The sequence below is a fragment of the Lepidochelys kempii genome, chromosome 2, assembly GCF_965140265.1.
Source record: "Lepidochelys kempii isolate rLepKem1 chromosome 2, rLepKem1.hap2, whole genome shotgun sequence".
NCBI classification, from domain to species: domain Eukaryota; kingdom Metazoa; phylum Chordata; order Testudines; family Cheloniidae; genus Lepidochelys; species Lepidochelys kempii.
The window spans coordinates 56,891,981-56,910,970 of NC_133257.1; the positions used below are offsets into that span (position 1 = coordinate 56,891,981).

The 18,990-nt window shown below is 42.8% G+C and overlaps 1 protein-coding gene across 14 annotated transcripts in view; it reads left to right on the forward strand.

Moving 5' to 3' along the window:
- The window catches only part of JPH1 (junctophilin 1), a 115,664-nt gene that overhangs the window by 54,464 nt on the left and 42,210 nt on the right, over window positions 1-18,990 (forward strand). For 12 of the 14 annotated variants that reach the window (XM_073330777.1, XM_073330778.1, XM_073330780.1 and 9 more), the window contains one exon: window positions 16,202-16,320. The exons of 1 other annotated variant lie outside the window; for it this stretch is intronic. In XM_073330777.1, coding sequence (XP_073186878.1) covers window positions 16,202-16,320 — 119 coding nt within the window. Of the gene's footprint in view, window positions 1-16,201; window positions 16,321-18,990 lie in introns of those variants that run through there. One more of the 14 variants, XM_073330785.1, reaches the window with a different exon arrangement.

Genomic DNA, 18,990 nt, shown 5'->3' on the forward strand with positions numbered 1-18,990 from the left:
CATAGTCTCTGTTGTCTCCCAGTCTCAGTGGTTAATCAGGGGGCAAAGGTGGGGGGCAGGGGAGTCCGGGCCCACCCTCTACTCCGGGCTCCAGCCCAGGGACCCTAATAGTATCAGCTATGGTAGCTGACCTTTTAAAAACATCACATGTACAATTTCCTGGGCTACTTCCCCCACAGCAGTCCTCACTTCCTCAAGCTCCACTTCACCCTTACCTCAGGGCCTCCTTCCTTGTGCCTGATATGGTGTGTACTACTCAGCCTCTCCCACAGCGCAGCTTCCTCCCACAGCTCCTGACATGCACACCCACCTGACTAACTGGGAGGCTTTTAACTAGTTTCAGCCAGCCCCTGATTGGCTTCAGGTGTCCCAATCAACCTAGCCTTCTCCCTGCCTTCTGGAAAGTTCTTAATTAGCCTCAGGTGTCTTAATTGACCTGGAGCAGCTGCCATTTCACTTATCCTGGTACTAGGGATTTGTTTAGCCTGGAGCTAATATATCTATTTCCCACTACTTTTCTATAGCCATCTGGCCTTGCCCCGTCACAGCATATATATTAGCATTTCTTCTTTTTGATCGGAGTTCAGCCTGCACAGATTCTTCTCCCCATACAGCAATTAGATCCAGTATCTCCCTTTCACTCCATGCTGGAGCTCGTTTGCAATTCTGGAGGGACTGCATGGTCACCTGTGCTGCTGAGCTCATTCAAACAGGAAATGAAATTCAAAATTTCCCAGGGCTTTTCCTGTGTACCTGGCTAGTGCATCGGAGTTAAGTGCTGTCCAGAGGAGTCACGGTGCAGCACTCCAGGATAGCTCCCGGAGGCCAATACCGTCAAATTGCATCTGCACTACCCCAAATTTGACCCAGCAAGGTCGATTTTAGCGCTACTCCACTCACTGGGGAGGAGTATAGAAGTCGATTTTAAGAGCCCTTTAGGTCGACGGAACAGGGTTGGTTGTGTAGATGCATTCATTTTAAAATCGACCTAACTAAATTTAGGTTAAATTTAGGCTAAATTTGACCTAACCCTGTAATGTAAACCAGGGCTTAGTGGTACCAGATGATAGAACAAGGAGTAATGGTCTCAAGTTGCAGTGGGGGAGGTTTAGGTTGGATAGTGGAAAAAACTTTTTCACTAGGAGGGTGGTGAAGCACTGGAATGTGTTACCTAGGGAGGTGGTGGAATCTCCTTCCTTAGAGGTTTTTAAGCTCAGACTTGACAAGCCCTGACTGGGATGATGTAGTTGGGGATTGGTCCTGCTTTAAGCAGGGGGTTGGACCTGATGACCTCCTGAGGTCCCTTCCAACCCTGATATTCTGTGATTCAACATTTGGAAGCATTCAAAATTATCTGCTGTGAAAATATTGAGGGAGATCTTGACTACTGTCTAGTAGCATACTAAACTTTTTCAACCCTGTATACATACAACATTGTGATGTCTCTAATATTATGCTGCCATAGGCACTCTTCCCATTACGTGTTCTTGACCCATATTTGTGATACGACATTTTGCTAAATACCGTCAAAGGTAATCTCTCAAGTAACAATATTTCAGATGATATATTAAGACATTCATCTTTTAGCACAAATACAAATGTATTTCAGATAGAGCCAATTTTAGAATTATTACTGGTGTTCTTTCAAGTAAGAAGGGGATCTCTGTGTGCTGTGAGGTTAGAATAAGTCACCTTGAATTACTAAAATGCTTAAATCTTTTGGGGCTAGCTATTGGCTGCAGAGCACATGAAGGAATTTCCTGACAAAGTGTGTGGCATAGCTCCACAGCCAAAAGAGCTGACAAAGAACTGTCAGAGTGTCTGTGAACTCTGCCACATCTCTGCTCAATGCCCATCATAAACAACCTGTATGGTGGAGAATAATGAACCCCTGCAGAAACATGCACCAAAGCTCATAAGGCACACAACCTTCCCATGGAGCCTTTCTGTGACTTGTTCACCTGTACAGCAGATACCTATTGTGTCCTACATGCCTGCAAGTGGCAGGTCAGGATCTGACCCTATCCATGTGTTTTTGAAGTGTGAATCTTCAAAGAATTTCAACTTCCAGATCCACAGACTGAAACCCTGTGTTTGCAGTCTTGGAATCTGGGCTATGTTTTGCTGCTCTATAGCTACCACGGTTTGGAATGGTGAAGGTCAGTCTGTCCCCTTTACTCCTGTTTTCCTGCTCTTTGGGTGATTTCCAGTATTTGCTATGCCTGCACAAGAGCCGGATAGGCAACTAGTTACTCTTGCTCAGTAAGGAAATATTGTCAAAAGTCTCAAGTTGTTTAATGCCAATAGACAACAGTGTCAAAGAAAAAATCAGTGCAAAAGTCTTTCCACAGAGCTTGAAAACAGTGTTTTGACTCAGCCTCATCATTACCTCTCTTCCCTTATCTGAAAAATGCTAACATCAGGATAGTTAACTCCTGGTCTTCTTCCCCACATACTCGATGAAGAGCTGAATACCTGGTCCAGCAACAAGATGAAATACTGGAGCAGGAAGTCCTATGAATCCTTCATGTTCTAGAAAAGGTAAAGGACACTGAATGTACTACTCTGGAATTGTAGGAATATCCAGCCTTAGAAAGGCACATATGTTCCTTAACTGGGCCTTGCTGACTTACTTGCCTTCAACTCCAGGTCTGGGATATTTTTTTACTGTTCAGCCCTTTGGAAGGGATAAAATGTACTCCGTTGGTGTATGGATATAGTTGGGAACTTGAAGACCTGGGTGGAGGGGAGGAAATCACTCAAGCAGAATGGCAGCCAGAGAAGAAAATAAGTTAAACAGTTAAGCTGCCCACATGTGACATAGTATTTGTATCTGGAGGGTTCTTATGTTGTGTAAAGACTTTCTAATTTATTTTTTTAACAATGCCCATTTCTGTTGCCTCTGGGGACCAGGTACAAATTTATCCCTTACAAGATTGATGTAACTAAAAACTGTAAAAAGATGATTTCCCCACATAGGATCAGAATATAAACGTTACCTCTCTCAAGCTGCTCATGCAAAAGTTTGTCTTGGCCATTACACACACACGCGCACACACACAAACGGGAGGACACTATCAAGTAATATTTCAGGTTTTTTTAAATGAGTAAAGGGGTAAAGGGGAGACAAATAGATTTTGTGACTTGGCTGATATAATTTTTCCTGACAGTTTTCAGATCTGGCTCAATTCCTCAGGAGTGTTAAAGCAGACAAGTTTGATATTAAAAGAAATACATTCAGAGCAATTTAACGTCTTTCATGTCTGTGGGTGTTCTTTATTGCTTACATAAGAAAATACTGTAACTTTGAAATGCAGTTTTGTTTGTCATCCAATATATATTAACCTGCTGCCATGAAGCTTTACTACTACTTTGTTGGCCAATCATATAGAAAGAAACAGACAAACAAACCATTGGTGCCTGCTAGTAGAATGGCTGCTCTCCCAAATTTAAATGTGCAGTTTCAAATATAGTTTTAATCTAGTAGTGGTAAGCTTATCTTGATGAAAACAAGTTCTCCTGCTCCTCTGGCTTCCAACTGGACCTGTGTACATCTCTGGCCCACCATCAGGAACAGTCATATGCACAGACTTTGCACTCCCTGAACATTACGACAGCCCTAGGCTGGAATCACTGCCAAAGCCAGACACCTTAAACAGAGAGGAGCATACACTGAACATTGTCAGGCAGGGCAAATTGGATATCAACTTCCTGGAGTGAAGCCATGGACCTCATCATTTCTACAAAAGGCATAGGGTGGGCTGGACAAATGAGGATGGAGGAAAGGTGCTTTCACTGGAGTCAGTAGGGCAAGGAGCAGTAGCAGAGCCAGTGAGAAATCTTTCTTTGCTCACTCAATATGGCCAGGATGGGGAACAGACCTAAAATGGTTAAATGAGGTTGTGTCCTAGAGATGGTTCCCATTCAGAATTTGATGGTTCACAATTTCCATCAATTAAGGACCTTCCTCAATAGATTTGTATTCTTACCTCTACACTGCCATCAGAGGTATTTGTAGTTCAAGACTGTGCTCCATGGTCAACACAAAATCCCCTCATTTAGATGTGCAGTGGTCTTTAGGGTCTTCAAAGTTTTGACAGTGTATCTGTGAAGAGTCTCAGTAAGTACTACACCTGGGTGACTTCCTAGATGAGTCAACACTTTGAGACAAAGCATCTTAACCTGTTAAGAGTTCACCCTTTTTACACCTTGTTATTCATAGAAGAATGCTCAAATTCCCTCATAAGAATGCTATCCTCTTTGAGTTCTCTTCTGAGGTGGAAATACTCTCCACCTTTTTAGAAATACACAAAAAAGGTGATCTTCTACCTAGAAATTTTGATCGAAAATGTCTACAACATTCACTGATGGAAGAACCTAGTTGTCACTTTGCATTTTGCTAGAAATTAGTTCTAGGAACTATCTCCTGTGTAAGACCACATTATACCTTCCTCTACTTTGCAATTCATAAGTGAAAAGACTTAGACAACTTCTAGTTACATTCCTTCTTTCCTGCCTGGTGAAATCAGGGGTTCTGGAACAATCTGAATAATGGGGGTGCTGAGAGTAATTGAACCAAACTGCAAACCCTATATATAATGGGAACCACTTCAAGCCAGGTGATGCAGCATCACACACACACACCCGCCCACACCTAGTTCCAGCACCTGTGGCTGAAACTGTAAGAAAAGAGTTATTTTTCCCCACTCGTAATTTTAATTTTCTTTATTTTGGCTACACCACTTCATAGACATTCCCAGTTTGGTTATACTTGCCTTATTTTCTATGCCTTTTCATGTTGTAGACTAGCTGCTTTTGTATCTTAATTGCTGAAAGCATATAATATTTCCTATTAACCTGTTTGGCTCCTTGCCCCTTAAAACTTCTGTTCTCTGACATAAGCCTACCACTGTTAAGAGGCAATACCATTGTTCTGGAAACTTGCTTAAACAACATGTGCTTTGTTCCACTTGCACACATACTATGGAAATGTCATATAAGGAATCAGAGAGAAAAAGTGGTAGGCCTTTCATGGATATTTTCTGCTGTGATTAGTAGCACTGCTTGTCTGACCTGTAACCTTTCATCCTGGAAAGTACAGAAACCAAAATTACAGCTAGGAAACATAATGCCTTTCTTCCAAAAGGTATTGTAACAACAGAGAGCAAGCAAGCAAGCGGGGGGATTGATCAAAACAACATATTTTGGTGAGTAGTACATAAATTAATATGCATCATTGGAGTAAAGGATGTGGAGAGAGTGGAATAGTCCTATTGCGGCTTATTACAATAAATTACAAACCCAGTCACTTAATATATAACTAGAATCATTCATTAGAGCTGAAATGACCAGAAATAGCTGTAGAGAGTAAAGAGATAGCATTAGCTCTGAACATTACCAAGTGATACAGACAAGTGTCCTTTGTAGAGTTATTGGGTCAATTTCATCCAAAGACCATCAGGAGAAAGTGGGTGTAACTTCAACAGAAGTCTTCAGGATAAATTCTTAAACTGAGAATGACCGGCATGCCAGTGTAAGGAGCGAAGTAGGGCAACATGTACTGTGTTAGCATTAAAAGGGCCAGATTATTCAAACCTGGGTGCTTAAAATTGAGCACCATATTCCATATTAAGGCACCCAATAATATTCCATATTGAGACACCCAAATAAGCAGTCTGATTTTCATACTTACTCAAAAGAATCATAGAATCATAGAATATCAGGGTTGGAAGGGACCCCTGAAGGTCATCTAGTCCAACCCCCTGCTCCAAGCAGGACCAATTCCCAGTTAAATCATCCCAGCCAGGGCTTTGTCAAGCCAAACCTTAAAAACCTCTAAGGAAGGAGATTCTACCACCTCCCTAGGTAACGCATTCCAGTGTTTCACCACCCTCTTAGTGAAAAAGTTTTTCCGAATATCCAATCTAAACCTCCCCCACTGCAACTTGAGACCATTACTCCTCGTTCTGTCATCTGCTACCATTGAGAACAGTCTAGAGCCATCCTCTTTGGAACCCCCTTTCAGGTAGTTGAAAGCAGCTATCAAATCCCCCCTCATTCTTCTCTTCTGCAGGCTAAACAATCCCAGCTCCCTCAGCCTCTCCTCATAAGTCATGTGTTCTAGACCCCCAATCATTTTTGTTGCCCTTCGCTGGACTCTCTCCAATTTATCCACATCCTTCTTGTCCCTCGATCTGCTCGCTATGCCCCTACTTATACATCCCAAAATGCCATTGGCCTTCTTGGCAACAAGGGCACACTGCTGACTCATATCCAGCTTCTCGTCCACTGTCACCCCTAGGTCCTTTTCCGCAGAACTGCTGCCTAGCCATTCGGTCCCTAGTCTAGCCATTCGGTCCCTAGTCTGTAGCTGTGCATTGGGTTCTTCCGTCCTAAGTGCAGGACCCTGCACTTATCCTTATTGAACCTCATCAGATTTCTTTTGGCCCAATCCTCCAATTTGTCTAGGTCCTTCTGTATCCTATCCCTCCCCTCCAGCGTATCTACCACTCCTCCCAGTTTAGTATCATCCGCAAATTTGCTGAGAGTGCATCCCATCCTCCAGATCATTTATGAAGATATTGAACAAAACCTGTGTGAAGAAAGAAAGCTGTGGATGCTCAGCACTTCTGAAAATCAGACCACTTATTGAAGTGGCTAACTGCGAGTTCTTGATAGATGCATAAAGTGATGTATAATTCACATGTGATGTGGCAGAAGAGGAAAAGAAATTATCAGGAGGATATTAGATAAAGATGGCCCTACCTAATTTAATTACCCTGTGTTGGCTCCAACAGGGCTAAATTCAGCCCTGGTGTACACAAGCACAGATCGCCTTTCCTCCGGTGCTTTATTTCCTTGCAGGAGGAGCTGAATTTGGTCCTTGCAAAATGCCAAACTACAATAAATTATACTCTTTTTGCACCACCAGTGAATGCCAAATAGGTGCCAGTTCTTCATTGCATATGCAGCATTGTGGATCCCACTGAAGGTGTGCACATGAGGCACACCTGAGGTGGTGTTATTTTTTAATATCAGTATGCCCTGTGCTGCGTCCTACTCTCACATGAGGACATAAAGGGCAGGGCAACTCTTCCTCAGTTCCCTTTTACAGTCTGTGGCAGTCAGACAGAACCTGACAAGCATCCAACACACTAGTTCTTAGCTCTTAGTTTCAGGCTGAACTTCAAAACCTTCCAAAGTCTCTAGAACTACTTTTGATCTCCTACATTCAACCACTGTTAACTAATCTGTCATCTCTGGACTGAACTCTTCTGGTCAGACCTCCCCTTACAGGGCTCTTTAGTATGGCAGACTTGAAACCTGGGAGCTTCAAGCCCTGATTATCCAGCAATGGACTAATCCCCCCTAAAGGCGGCACACAGTAGGTATTACTTCTGGGGAAATCACATATTCCAAGCAACTTGTTGTTCTCTGCTAGAAGCATTCACGTCACAAGGCTGAAATTGTCAGAGGTTGTGTCAGACCCCAAGGACACGAGTTTCAGAATCCTGCTAGTGGACAAGCCAGCGCCCTATCAAGCAGACAGGTGATGCCTAAGACTAGTGGAGAAGATGGTGCCAAGGAAAGATCCAACGCTGATGTCTTCACTAGCACCAATGCCAAATACATTGCAAAAATAATAAAATACAGTGCAATCTGCAATAAATGAAACTCCTACTAATTTAGCAGTGATTGTATTACAGCATAGACAGGGACAGCACCATTTTCCCATTGGGGCGGGTTTGCATCACTAGCAAAACAAAGCCCCCTTAAAGCTGGCTTAAACAAAACAAGCTTTCAAACTTCACACCTTCACAACTGATCTGAGGAAAACCTCTGTGCCTCTCTCACTAACATAAGATGGTCCAATAAAAGATTATTACTTCAGCCGCCTTGTTTCTCTCATATCCTGTGACCATCAGGGCTACAACAACACTGCATACAACAATGTAGGTTCAATTTAGAACAGCCAACTGAATTTCGTCACAAATCCAATTTTTGCATTTGTTTCATGTTAGCTAGTTTTTGGTGTAGTTAACTTCACCTGCTTTGTGTCTGAAACACTCTGGCATTATACCCAAATGCCAGTTTCCTGTATTCTATCAGGGTAAATTAGATATTTGCAAATGAAAGCGCCATCAAAGCCTATTATTTTTGCTTGTTTCCAGTGTTCAGTCTCATGATCTTTAACATATCATAATGTGAGCAGCTTGATTCATCTGTGCCTGGGTATATGCCATGTGCATTCTGTCACCCCTGCACCTGAGGACCTACCCCCATGGGAGAGCTTAGACCCTTTGCTACCTTTGAGAGACTCAAACCTCAGCTGTTCAAATACTACTAGTATCTAACTTACCAAATTGACTTGCACATTTCAAGCATTGCTCTCACTAGATGTATTGAGTAAGATACATTTGAACTAAAAAAAACTGATATGGTAACTGTAAAGTACAGAAAAACAAATGGGGGGTGGTGTTTTATTAACCTCTTTCTAGGCATTTTGTACCTGACTAAGGAACATGAATGAGTGCAGAAAAGGAAAGGGTAAATTAAGAGTAATTCACAATCAAATTAGTGTGGAATTTAAGACGACTCAATAAGGGACATGAACTGCAAAAAGATGATTTCTTTAAAAAAAAAATCTATTGAAGTCCTTAAGATTTTAAACAGAGAGATACTGAAGAACTTTTGAAAAGACTTCAGCGGTACTAAGATCTCTATAGATTTTAGCCTTTTGAATAATATGAATTCATAATGTCAATGTGTCCATTATTTAAACAAATGTTAGCTACTCTTTCCTTTCCAGGGCTCTGAACATCCATATTAGTCCTATAAATTCTCTAATTATGTCTCCCAATGGGTTGTTTTGGGTCTCACAATCGGTCTGCCTCTATTGTACACTCTATTCCTTAACGTCCACCCCACAACTATCTCAGCTCATGTGCTGTGTTGTTTTGCAGTGTGTCCTATCTATCAACATTTGCTATTAGGATTTCACTGCATGCTATTTTTATTCTGAGCAACAACCAGTGCTGGAATATATTTACGTTCTATAGCTATGTGAAGCGAAAGGTGGCAAATGAGCATGATGCCTCCATGTAATCCAACTGTAGTTTTTTTCTTTAAAGTAAGCCTTTGTATATTGATATTTTTGCTTACATCATGTACATCTATGGAATTCAGACTATTCAATTATATCAGAAGTGTAATCAAATGAGACCATGATGAGTATCAAAGTCTCCTGTTAAAAATCCACGACATACTCTTAACAGTATTTTTGAATACTGCATTTAGACATCTCATACTGCAAAACTAATAAAAATAGCAAAATATTTCTGATATATTTCAGGTGGATAAAAATCAATTTAAAAAAAATTAGTTTTTTTAAAATCCGATTATTTTGATTTAAATTAAATACAGGTTTTTGGTTTTTTTAATAAACAGTTACAATTTTTAAAGAAGACGTTTTCTTCTTTAAATCATTATCAAAATTGGTGATTAAATCAATCCACCCTTGTATATTTGCACATTACACAAATAATGCAGATTTATTTTTCACACAATTGGCCTAAATCCTTGGCATCTGAAATGTGCTCTAACTGGTCAAGTTATTAGTGTAAAATTTAATTAGTTCTAATAATCAGCCTCAGGTGAAGGGAGCACAAATATACAACATGTACACTGTCTATTTGACTGTAACATCATATAAGAATAGTTCACTTCACAGGCATGTGTAACACTGCAGACTTTTATGCCCTAAAAGTTAAATGGATTATTCTAGTGGACCAGATTCCACCATAGAGGAGATGGGAGGTATGGACCCTTCTTAGGTACTTTTCTTAAGTGATTTGTCTGAATGAATCCATCCATGGGCAGATCTAGTTGAAGGTTTTCTAACTAAAAGCTGGGGGAAGGGAGTATTCCTCCTTCCCCTTCCCCCCCTGGAATTGCCATTTTTTTGTTTTACAATTGTTTTTTGAAATACAAAAACAAGTTCTCAAATGATACATTTCAATGATCATTTTGATAACATTTTGAAAAAATATTGAACTTCCTCACTGATGCAAAGCTCTTACATATCAGACTCCATGAGTGATACTTTCTTTCATTTCCAGTTGCTTAGGAGAGTCTCTCTCATCTTGGCAGACAGTGTTCGGTCATCAGTTATACACACCTTTGTCACTTCCTGTCTGGATTAAAGTTATTCGGTCTACCTGGGCATGGAGCCATCAACCCTTTGGTAACTCCATATAGCAGAATATGCATTTTTTTTTTTTTAAAAAAAAATCCTACCATAACAAAACACTGCTCTGCCTGCACTTTTTTCCCATTGGGGAGAGAACAAATCATGCATGATAGATGTTAATCACGTCACTTAATGCTCTATTGGAAGGTACTCAGATACTGTGGTAATGAGGTTAGTATGACAACCTGTGTAGAATAGCTTAAGTTTACAAGAAGCTTACAAGAAGTGGAAGGTTGGACATATGACCAGGGAAGAGTATAAAAATATTGCTCGGGCATGTAGGAATGTTATCAGGAGGGCCAAATCGCACCTGGAGCTGCAGCTAGCCAGAGATGTCAAGAGTAACAAGAAGGGTTTCTTCAGGTATGTTGGCAACAAGAAGAAAGCCAAGGAATGTGTGGGCCCCTTACTGAATGAGGGAGGCAACCTAGTGACAGAGGATGTGGAAAAAGCTAATGTACTCAATGCTTTTTTTGCCTCTGTTTTCTCTAACAAGGTCAGCTCCCAGACTGCTGCGCTGGGCATCACAAAATGGGGAAGAGATGGCCAGCCCTCTGTGGAGATAGAGGTGGTTAGGGACTATTTAGAAAAGCTGGACGTGCACAAGTCCATGGGGCCGGACGAGTTGCATCCAAGAGTGCGGAAGGAATTGGCGGCTGTGATTGCAGAGCCATTGGCCATTATCTTTGAAAACTCGTGGCGAACCGGGGAAGTCCCGGATGACTGGAAAAAGGCTAATGTAGCGCCAATCTTTAAAAAAGGGAAGAAGGAGGATCCTGGGAACTACAGGCCAGTCAGCCTCACTTCAGTCCCTGGAAAAATCATGGAGCAGGTCCTCAAAGAATCAATCCTGAAGCACTTGCATGAGAGGAAAGTGATCAGGAACAGCCAGCATGGATTCACCAAGGGAAGGTCATGCCTGACTAATCTAATCGCCTTTTATGATGAGATTACTGGTTCTGTGGATGAAGGGAAAGCAGTGGATGTATTGTTTCTTGACTTTAGCAAAGCTTTTGACACGGTCTCCCACAGTATTCTTGTCAGCAAGTTAAGGAAGTATGGGCTGGATGAATGCACTACAAGGTGGGTAGAAAGCTGGCTAGATTGTCGGGCTCAACGGGTAGTGATCAATGGCTCCATGTCTAGTTGGCAGCCGGTATCAAGTGGAGTACCCCAAGGGTCGGTCCTGGGGCCAGTTTTGTTCAATATCTTCATAAATGATCTGGAGGATGGTGTGGATTGCACTCTCAGCAAATTTGCGGATGATACTAAACTGGGAGGAGTGGTAGATACGCTGGAGGGGAGGGATAGGATACAGAAAGACCTAGACAAATTGGAGGATTGGGCCAAAAGAAATCTGATGAGGTTCAATAAGGATAAGTGCAGGGTCCTGCACTTAGGACGGAAGAACCCAATGCACAGCTACAGACTAGGGACCGAATGGCTAGGCAGCAGTTCTGCGGAAAAGGACCTAGGGGTGACAGTGGACGAGAAGCTGGATATGAGTCAGCAGTGTGCCCTTGTTGCCAAGAAGGCCAATGGCATTTTGGGATGTATAAGTAGGGGCATAGCGAGCAGATCAAGGGACGTGATCGTTCCCCTCTATTCGACATTGGTGAGGCCTCATCTGGAGTACTGTGTCCAGTTTTGGGCCCCACACTTCAAGAAGGATGTGGATAAATTGGAGAGAGTCCAGCGAAGGGCAACAAAAATGATTAGGGGACTGGAACACATGAGTTATGAGGAGAGGCTGAGGGAGCTGGGATTGTTTAGCCTGCAGAAGAGAAGAATGAGGGGGGATTTGATAGCTGCTTTCAACTACCTGAAAGAGGGTTCCAAAGAGGATGGCTCTAGACTGTTCTCAATGGTAGCAGATGACAGAACGAGGAGTAATGGTCTCAAGTTGCAGTGGGGGAGGTTTAGATTGGATATTAGGAAAAACTTTTTCACTATGAGGGTGGTGAAACACTGGAATGCGTTACCTAGGGAGGTGGTAGAATCTCCTTCCTTAAAGGTTTTTAAGGTCAGGCTTGACAAAGCCCTGGCTGGGATGATTTAACTGGGAATTGGTCCTGCTTGGAGCAGGGGGTTGGACTAGATGACCTTCTGGGGTCCCTTCCAACCCTGATATTCTATGATTCTATAAGTGTGTTGTAACGTCAGAAAAAAATATGTAAAATAAAATGTAAGTGATTGATTCCCTTAACATTTCATTTCATCATTCATCATGACCCTCACACCTTGCAATTTGTGGATGTACTGTTGCTTTCTACGGGAGTTTTGTTTACACAGAGCTTTGCAGCATTCGGCACTAAATGGGTAAAAGGAAAAAAGCAAATGTTAAAAAGGTTCTTCCATGAAAAGAGGAAATTAGTGAGAGCAGGACCTACTGTTATTGACGACACAGAACTCTGAGCTCTAAGCTTGGCATTTGTTTTTCCAAAGATTGTAATTAGAAAGAGAATAATAACCTTCAAGAAAGTGATGTTACTCATTATTTAGGAGAATCAAGAAACAGCTTGAAAGCAATTAGGAGGAGCCACATGATTGATAAAGAGCACAGGTTCATTAAGAACTGATTAAGTCAGACATACGAGATCAGAGGTGGCAAACTACAGTCCCTGGGCCACATCCGGCGCACGGGACCATCCTGCCTGGCCCTTGAGCTCCTGGCTGGGGAGGCTAGCCCCTGCCCCCCTCCCCCGCAGCCTCAGCTCGCCATGTCACCAGCACTCTGGGCGGCGGGGCTGTGAGCTCCTGCCGGGCAGCAGCCCTCCATACAGGTTCGGAACCCCAATGTGGCTCTTAAGCCAAAAATGTTGCCCACCCCTGTGCTATCTGGTTACTAAGAATATTATAGTGTTTATTCAAAAATTTCTGATAGATGGAAAACAGAATAATTAATGGTTTGTCTTATACTGGGGAGAAAGCTGATTACTAGAAAGGTTTGTTTTGAGATCAGTATCTTTAATAATGTGCTGGAGAAGTACAGTAAATTGTACATTGATCACATTTATAGATGACCCTCAACTGGCAGGTATTGTAAACATACAGGAGGATATTGTGGAGAAATAAAATAATGGAGAGTTTTAAATGGAATTTAAATTGAGATAAATGTTATACAGTATGCTTTGGATCCCTAATAGCTGATGCATGGAAGACATATGGCACTACATGTAAAGCACATTTAGGATTAGTGCAGAATGCCAATTAATTTTGCTTAAGCTTTTCAGCCCACAGTACACCTCGTTTAAGTCACTTTTCAGGTATAAGCAGATGGACATCTGTAGGATTGTATCAATGGAACTGATTTTGAAAAGCCTCTGATTTTGTGCCCACAGTTCTGTGGGTGTAACTGATGTCATTTAGATATTTAACTACCCTAGTGAATCAAAAAAGCAAGAATACATCTAATGGCATTAGTTGCACCCACAGTTTAGAAAGCCAAGGCTTCTTTCAAACTGAAACCCTTTGATTTAAATCCAAATATAATTTGTAATAAAAGCAAATACAGTAAAACTGAACTATTGATATTATAAAGAGAATGATGATCAGTCGTTCTCCATGTCAACTGCAGCAACAGAGATTTACTTTATATATTAGGAAAACCTTTCTAACTATAAGGATAGTTAAACACTGGAATAGGCTTCCAAGGGAGGTTGTAGAATCTCTATCATTGTGGGGTTTTAAGAACAGGTTAGACAAACACCTGTCAGGGATTCTCAGGTCCTGCCTCAGTGCAGGGGGCTAGACTAGATGGCCTTTGAAGTTCCTTCCAGCCCTACATTTCTGTGATTTCCTTGACTTCCCCAATATGCAAACTGTAGATATTTAGGGGGCCTCAGGTCTAGGAACAGTCACAGAGTATATAATATATGCTCATTTCTATAGATCTATATTTATTGTACAAGAGGACTGTAGTTCGACTGCCACTGGAATAGCTTAATTGATCGTCTTTAATTATTGTGTTTTAGGAAACATTTTGGCCTCAGATGTTTAAAAGAACAGCTTTCTGATAGACAAAAGAGCCCTGTACTAATAGGCAAAGGCATGAGCAAGATCCAGCATCTGGAAACCAGACTATATATAAGCCACACATTTTTAACAGTGAGGATAATTAACAATTAGAACAATTTACCTAGGGATGTGTTAGATATTCCATCACTTCAAGTGTTTAAATCAAATGTGGGTGCCTTTCTAAAGAGTACACTCTAGCTGATCCAGAAATAACAGGCTTGATACAGGAATTGCCAAGTGAATGTCTATGAATGGCGTTACACAGAAGGTCAAAGTAGATGATCATAATGGTCACCGTGGTCTTAAAATCGATGCCACTAGTTTCTATGAACTTCCATACCAACAGTGGTAGTGTCTTTAATTCTTTTCAGAAGGTATTTTTATTCATACATATTGCCATATTAGACACAAAAATACCATGGTTACTCATTTATCTAGCTTGTTTATATATTTATACTATAATTACATTTTTGTAGTAAATAAGCAACATTTTTTTTTATCATGGGCACTACTAAACTCTTCTGTTACCTGCGGGAGGGGGGAGGTTGAGTTCAGGATGTTGTCTTCATTTGCCTACATCAGGGGTGACCAACCTGAGCCTGAGAAGGTGCCAGAATTTACCAAAGTACATTGCCAAAGAGCCACAGTAACTCGTCAACAGCCCCCCATTAGCTCCCCTACCCTGCTCCCAGCGCCTCCCCCTCCCTCCCCGCACCTCCCAATCAGCTGTTTTGTGGCATGCAGGAGTCTGGGGGGGCGGGGAGGGAGAAGCAAGGGCGTGGCAGGCTCAGGGGAGGGCGTGAGAAGGGGTGGAGTTGGGGCAGGGCCTGTGGCAGAGCTAGGGGTTGAGAAGGGAGCACCCCCCAGCACATTGAAAAGTTGGTGCCTATAGCTCGAGCCCCGGAGTCGCTGCATGTTAACTTCTGAAGAGCTGCATGTGGCCACCCCAGCCTACATAGTGATTACACTAGCTGAATATAATTCATTATTTTGCAAAGCACTTCAAGATATCTTAAATGTAAAAGGAGTTATATAAAAGAAAATTACATTCTGTACAATTATAGTTGGTATAATCTGGATGACATCCCATGTACTTGGAGGTGGATATTTTTCTAGTTCTAATAATTTTGGTTTGTAAAGCTGTTTGTGGTGGCTGAAATGTTGGGGGAAGTTTTATCAGGATTCTCTGACTGCATTAATGATTTTTTCTCTATCTCTTTTCCATTATGGTACTTTTGTACCTGTATGATCAGTTATGTCCTCTGTCAAAGCCAGTTACATTTTTTTATTTTTTCAAAGTGAAGAATGTGGATGTACTGTAAAAAGCCCTTTAGAATCTATTAGGAACAGTTTATTTTAGATCTCTAAACTTTGCAACACCAAGGCTTAAACTGGCATCTATTTATAAATTTGCATGATATTTTCATCAAAAGTAAATGTATGCAATCATTATATTGTATTTGCTTGTATTGCCATCTTTCTTAATAAATGAATACAAATTTGCTTGTTTGAGTTCACTGGCAAGAAAACCCTGCAACTGATCAGCTTTGTCTTCGCATGATGCCACCTTTTAAGGCTGGGCCATATTTCCTACTGACTGTACTTCATTAAAACCACCTTTATACAAATTTCAGCTCAGCAGACTGAAGAAAAATCCCCCAAAGCATCAAACAAAGATATTTTCCATTCACTTCCAAACTAGACTGATTATAGCAGACCAATAATTGTCCCAATATTATTTTGTGTAGACTTCATGGGTCATGGTAACTTGTATGAAGGTTTGCTGTTTTGCAGTTATTCACAATCAACAGGCATAATTTTCTGGCTATGCTTCAACATTTCTTTTCCAAAGACAATAATACTTTGCTCTCGGGTGTATTAATGTAACTAATGAAACGGCATCTGTGCATATAAACCCTTTTCTGCTCTGTATAGAACTGCACATGCAAGAGCTAAAGCTGATGCTGCGGATCAGGCTGCTCAGGCTGCTCGCCAGGAAAGTGATATTGCAAGAGCAGTTGCCAGAGAACTTTCACCAAGTTTCTACCAACCAGGTAACATTTTGATTGGTTTTGTTTTGTTTTATTTTGTTTGGGGGATATTTTCCTTGTTATATTTTTTTAAAGAAAAGAGTTCTTTGTTAAATTAAAAAGTTCATCCCATTTTTAATTTAATCACTTACTCAGAAACCATAGTTGTGTGTAGGCAATGAAGAGCACTTATTGTTCAAGAGGGTTTTGTTTTTACTGTATTATCATTTGGTAACAAATAGTGCTTCCTATAAAACCTTTCATTATTGAAGTGTCAGTGTCAAGATTTTATAGGAGTATGCTGTGTCTGAGCATCTCCCTTAAGTTTGAAGTTAGAGTAAGTCTTACTCTGTCTTTAGAGAACATAATACAACTGAATTTTCAGAGTTATTTCTATGCCATGTTCATTACAGGCCAAATCCTGAAATCATTACTGAATCTTGGGACGTCAATGACAGCTTTGCCTGAACTAAGAACTAAGTAAAAACAGAGGGCTAGATTGTGCCTGACCCTTACACAAATGTGTTAGTCCCTGTACTCAAAGTATCACAGAAATTGCTCCACCTCAATTTCCCACCTGTAGATCTGCCCGTTCACAGCACATATTCATTGGCCATTTGGTGGAGAGGGGATAGCAAGAAGCACTGGAATGTTTACCATATATTAGGTGTCCTTCAACGGTTATTTAAAAAGTAATTGATGAAAATAAAAACAATTCAAAAACATGTAGACCAAAAAGAACTTCAGTTCTTCTTCGAGTGCTCGTTCATGTCAATTCCATGTGCACAGTCATTGGAGATTTTTGCCGTAGCGGTATCCGTAGGGTCAGCTGTGGCACCCCCCCCTTGAGTGCTGCGCTCATGCGTCGAAGTATCAGGCGCCACGCCCTCTCAGTTCCTTCTTACCGCCGTGGTGGTTAATTGGAACACCTTTGCTTGTATAGCAAGGGCTAGCAGTTTCATCTCTTCTGACACCGAGCCTTAGGGCCGTGTAAATAGTTGTTCATAGTAGTTAGTGGTAAGTAGTTGTTAAGTGTAGTTAGAAGTCAGAGTCCCATTGGGGACTTCACCCCAGACTGGGCATGCCCCGGTCTCTGGGGTTTAAGCCCTGCACAGACTGTAACAGGCCTATGCCTGTGAGTGCTCCCCACGGCAGCTGCCTCAAGTGCTTGAGGGAATCACATGTGAATCACAAGTGTTGTGTTTGTAAAACCTTTCGACTCAGGACTCAGAAAGAGCATGCTATTTGTTTGTGGGCTCTCTTCATAGAGGCTGCCCTCCGACTGGCTTCTGAGCCATCCCAGCCAGACTCGATCCCTGGTACCTCAGCCTCAGTGCACAGCACACCCTCGGTGCACAGCACACCCCCAGCACCACTCCCCGTTGCCGGTGCCCAAAAAGAAAACTAAGAAGCACGGCTCCCCAGCGCCAGGCAAAAAAGGCCATGCAGCATGGGGCAAAAGACCCAGTTCAGGCAGCCTGGCCACTCTGGAGCCATGTGGACGTGCCTCCCCAGTCAGGGCCCTTAGCTCCTTAAAGGATCCACCACCGACTCCCAGGAGTAGTAGGGGACCCAAATTTGTGGCAACATCGACACCTTCCCAAGCTCCCCCTGGCGCCAAGAGAGCAGAGGCCTCTGCCCATGCTGTCGGCACCGCGTGTGCCACAGGACGCAGCAAAGGCTCCCTACGAGGGCAAGCCAGCCTCCAAGACGCCCCAGAGGACAATGGGGGGCCGCTGATCCCCCTGAGCCAAGATAGCACTCTCCATCTCTGAGCCGCAGATCTCCAGTGTCGCAGCCCAGATCCTCTGGGGCTCACCCTTGGTCACCGGCAGTGCGTTCACGGTCCCCGCCATCTTGACACGGATCACCTAGGGGGAGGCGCCAGTCACCATACTACAGGCACCGTTTGCCCTGCCGCCAGTGTCCTCCTGGTGCAGATCTCTGTAGCCTGCCCCATGGGAGCACTGCGATACCAGTTCCCCCGGCACTGGCGAGACTCCACTGGCACAACTGGGCACCAGAGGCCACTCCACCTTGGCAGCACGGCCAGTGGCCGTATTGGAGTGCATGGGGCATGCCGGTGATGCCGATGCCCGCTTCGCAGTGCTTATCTGCCACCACCTCAGAGCAACAGTTGACAGCACCAGTATCAGTGCATGAAATGCACTCGGAGGTTGGGGTAGCGGAGACAGTACCCACCCCAAAACCCCACGGGGGATAATGTCCCGTGGCCTCCCCAGCTGTACAATCATCGTCTTTGTCCCCGGACAAGGTGGACAGGGGATCCTCAAGGGCCAGCCTGCTGGACGATTTTAAGGAACACCAGGCCCTGCTTCGACAGGTGGCCAAGAACTTGGGCCTAGAGGTGGAGGAGATGGCTGAGCAAGCAGACACCTTGTTCAGTGTGCTCTCGGTCTCTACCCCTGCCGGTGTGACACTACCAGTGCATGACAGAGTCCTGAAAATTGCCCTCTGGCAAACCCCATCGTCCATCCCTCCCACTTCCAAAAGGGCCAAAAAGAAGTACTTAATCCTGGCCCAAGGATTTGAGTACCTATATACGCACCCACCTCCGGGCTTACTGGTCATCTCTGCTGCCAACAAAAAGGACAAGCAGGGACACACCAGTTCAGTTCCCAGAAATAAAGAGGTCAAAAGACTGGACCTTTTCAAGAGGAAAATTTATTCAAC